At 35.2% G+C, this 3914-nt stretch overlaps 1 protein-coding gene across 1 annotated transcript; it reads left to right on the plus strand.

The window, feature by feature from the left end:
* Positions 1–678: 678 nt before the first annotated feature.
* Positions 679–1641, plus strand: LOC114028617 (olfactory receptor 2W1-like). Its single transcript, XM_027842881.1, has one exon. It carries the CDS (start codon positions 679–681, stop codon positions 1639–1641), a length of 963 nt encoding a protein of 320 aa, XP_027698682.1.
* The last annotated feature ends 2273 nt before the right edge of the window (positions 1642–3914 follow it).

Here is a 3914-nt window from a genome sequence, read left to right on the forward strand (position 1 = left end):
CACTGAACATAAAATTCAACACTTTTTACTGTCAAGGTAGGCAAATTGCAGTCTCTGAGCATCGCATTTTCCTTCTGGTGATGCTAATTCTCATACTATCTATCTGATGGGATTGTTATAATGAAGTCAATATAAACTGTAAAACACTAGCAAAACAGAAGGTATCAGTATTATTTTGACCTAAATCAGGGATTCAGAACCTAAAGTGGATATCTATGGATAGCGAACTGGGTGAGAAAAAAAATATTTTTACTTTCCCTAACCTCTAAGTGAAATTTAGCATTTCCTTCAACTATTGATTTTTTAAATCATAAATTATTGTGAGAAAAAGCCCATCACTCACACACACACACACATTGAGTATCTAGAGCAAATAAATAACTGAAGGATCTCTCCTTTTTCATCTAGATTGGTTTTTGTTAATTTTTTTTTTGCTTTTTTTGGTGAGGCAATTGAGGTTGACTTGCCCAGGGTCACACAGTTAGTAAGTGTCAAGTGTCTGAGGCCAGATTTGAATTCAGGTCCTCCTGACTCCAATAGATTATTTTCATATAGTATTGACAGCCTGTACTTATTTTGCTAATTATAATCACTGAATTATTTTGACATCCTATTCCTCTCTATAATCATTGATACTTTCCTTTCTTGTTCCTAGGGGAGAACAAGCATTGAAAGAGTATGAGGTATAACAATTATAGTTCTCCAGACAACTTCATCCTATTGGGCTTCTCTGATCATCCTAGGCTGGAGATGATCTTTTCTGGAATTGTCACAGTCTTCTATTTAATAACTTTGGTAGGAAACACAGCTGTCCTCCTTGTATCACTTCTGTATCCCCAACTTCATACACCTATGTATTTTTTCCTCAGGAATTTATCTTTCTTAGACCTCTGCTTTACCACCAGCATCATTCCTCAGATGCTGGTGAATTTATGGGGCCAAGATAAGACCATCAGTTATGTGGGCTGTGCCATCCAGCTTTACAGCTATATGTGGTTTGGATCTGCTGAGTGCCTTTTACTGGCTGTGATGTCCTATGACCGCTTCACTGCTGTCTGCAAACCCTTGCACTATTTGATTATCATGAACCCACAGGTCTGCCTTCAGATGGTCTCTGTGGCCTGGGGGATCAGCTTGGCTAATTCTGTCATGCTCTGTACACTGACCCTGAAATTACCAAGATGTGGGAATCACATCCTGGAGCATTTCCTTTGTGAACTGCCAGCTCTGGTCAAGATTGCATGTATAGATACTACAACAATTGAAATGACTGTATTTGCTTTGGGTATTGTCTTTATCCTGATACCCCTTTTCTTCATTCTCATCTCCTATGTCTTCATTGCCAAAGCTGTATTAAGAATAAAGTCAGCAGTGGGTCGGAAGAAGGCAGTCAATACATGTGGTTCTCACCTCACAGTGGTATCTATCTTCTATGGGACTATAATCTACATGTACATGCAACCAGGAAACAGTGCTTCCAAGGACCAAGGCAAATTCCTTACTCTCTTCTACACTATTGTTACTCCCAGCCTCAATCCCATCATCTACACCCTGAGGAACAAAGACATGAAGGGGGCAATGAAGAGACTAGTATGGAGGGATAAAGAATCTCTGGAAATTGGGGGACATTTGAAATTTTAAAATAATTTTTGAATCCAGAGAAAATGAGACTTAAGGGAATACTGTCAGACAATGGGGTGGTAAATAATCCTTACCAAAGACTGATAAAATATTTTTTGCTAATTACTATGCAGGTATTACATATAGGAACACATATGTGTACACTTTATATATAAAGAAAACTTTTAGTTATTATTGTATACATTATCCTTTGCATTATAATTTTTCACATTGTGACTTTACACTCATTGCACCCTTCCAATCATTTGCTATGTGCTCAAAAATATAACATTTTTAAAAATGAATACATTTATATATATATATGTATATGTTAATCAACAAGCATTTATTAAGAGCTTATTATAATACCATAGGGTGTAGTAACTACTGGGGATATGAAGAAAAGTAAAAATAATCTCTTCCCCCATGAAGCTCACATTTTTTTGAGAAAAGAAAATTTAAGTAACTGGGCATATGAAAGAGTATCCAGAATAGATAGAAAGTAATTACATTAGCTTACTGGGGGTTGGAGGGCAGGAAAAGGCTTCCTTTAGAAGATAGTTTTGAATTGAATCTTGAAGCAAGCTAAGGAAGCTAAGAGGCAGAGGGAATAGAAGAAGAAATTCAAGGCATGGAAGATAGCCAGTGCAAAGGGATATGTGTGTGTGTGTGTACACACACACACACACACATACATATGCATGTATACATACAGACACATAAACACACATATATACATATATATGTATATAGATACATATATCATGCACACACATATAAAACATTATGTAGAATATATTAATATTGTATATACAATTGGTCAGTGCCAGAACAATTTATATGCATGCACGCAATATATACATGAATATATTTGTGTGTGTGAGTAGCATTTATATATTATTTCCCCTACAGACTATACTTAATACTTTCCTACACAACAAATATTGCATGTAGAAAACATGAATACAACTCATATTTAGTCTTATTTTTATGTGTGTATGTGTATATATACATGTACATATATATACATACATACACACACATACACATATATATGCATCTATTTGTGCACCTTTTTTAGGGTTTTTAAGACCTACAAAGTGAGGGAGCTGTGCAAAATTACCTCTTTATAAAAGGCTCCCAAATAGAAATATTTAGGCCTGGCCTTTCTACTGAACCCAGTCCTGCATCTCAAACTTTCTATTGCTTGTTTCTTTTTGGATGATACTCAAAATGTCTAGAGATTAACTCAGAGGATCACAGAATCTCAGAATTAGAAGGGACCCTTACAAGCCTGTTTAGTTCAATTTATACCTGAAGAATTCCACTACTATAGGCCCAAAAGGTAATCATTCAGTTTTTGCTGGAAAACCTCTAGTGAGAAGGAAATTCCATATTTCTGGGACAGCTAGGTGGCACAGGGGATAAAGCACTGGTCCTGGATTCAGAAGGACTCAAGTTCAAATCCAGTCTCAGACACATAACACTTACTAGTTTTGTGACCCGGGACAAGTCACTTAACCCCATTGCCTAGCCAAAAAAAAAAAAGAAAAAAAGAAATTCAATATTTCCTATTTGTGATTATTTTATTGGATATATAATAAATAAATAAATAAAAATAAAATTTTATTTTATTTATATGATTCCAGTTGGAGCTACATTCAATGTCATTTTTTTTTATTCTTAACATTCAGCCAGTTATGAATCTATCCGTTAATATTACTAGTGATGCTATCAAATGCTTTGCTCAAATCAGATAAAATCAGGTCGTTAGTAATCTACTGATTTCCCACTCTAACAACTTTATAATAATTAAAATGAGGCTATTCTGGCATAACTTCTTGATGAATCCATGTGGGGTCATTTTTTTAAAATGACTGATTTCTTTTCTAAATTTTTATTATATATACCCATATTTAATAATATATTCTATAATTTTGCTGGGATGTTAGGCAACCTCACTGGCCTATATTTTGTAGAATTAGTTTTCTTTCTCTGGGCTTTGCTCTGAGGATTTAAAGCAAGGCAAAAAACAATTTCTGATCCCCAAGAGTTTCTAATTATAATGGAAATCATGATGTAAATAATAGGGTATATACAAGATATATAGAGAGTAGATCAAAGATAATCTTGTAGGGGAAGGCACTAGTTGTTATAGGTTTGGAGCGGGGGAGAGGAAGGGGAGTGGTCAGAAATAGATCTCACAAAAGCTGTGGTTTGAGCTGGCCTTGAAAGAAGCCAGGGAAGGTAAGATGCAGATGTGAGGAAAGAAAGCCTTCTACGTATAGAAGATA

This window comes from Vombatus ursinus, unplaced genomic scaffold, assembly GCF_900497805.2.
Source record: "Vombatus ursinus unplaced genomic scaffold, bare-nosed wombat genome assembly UNPS02004989.1, whole genome shotgun sequence".
In the NCBI taxonomy this organism is placed as follows: Eukaryota; Metazoa; Chordata; class Mammalia; order Diprotodontia; family Vombatidae; genus Vombatus; species Vombatus ursinus.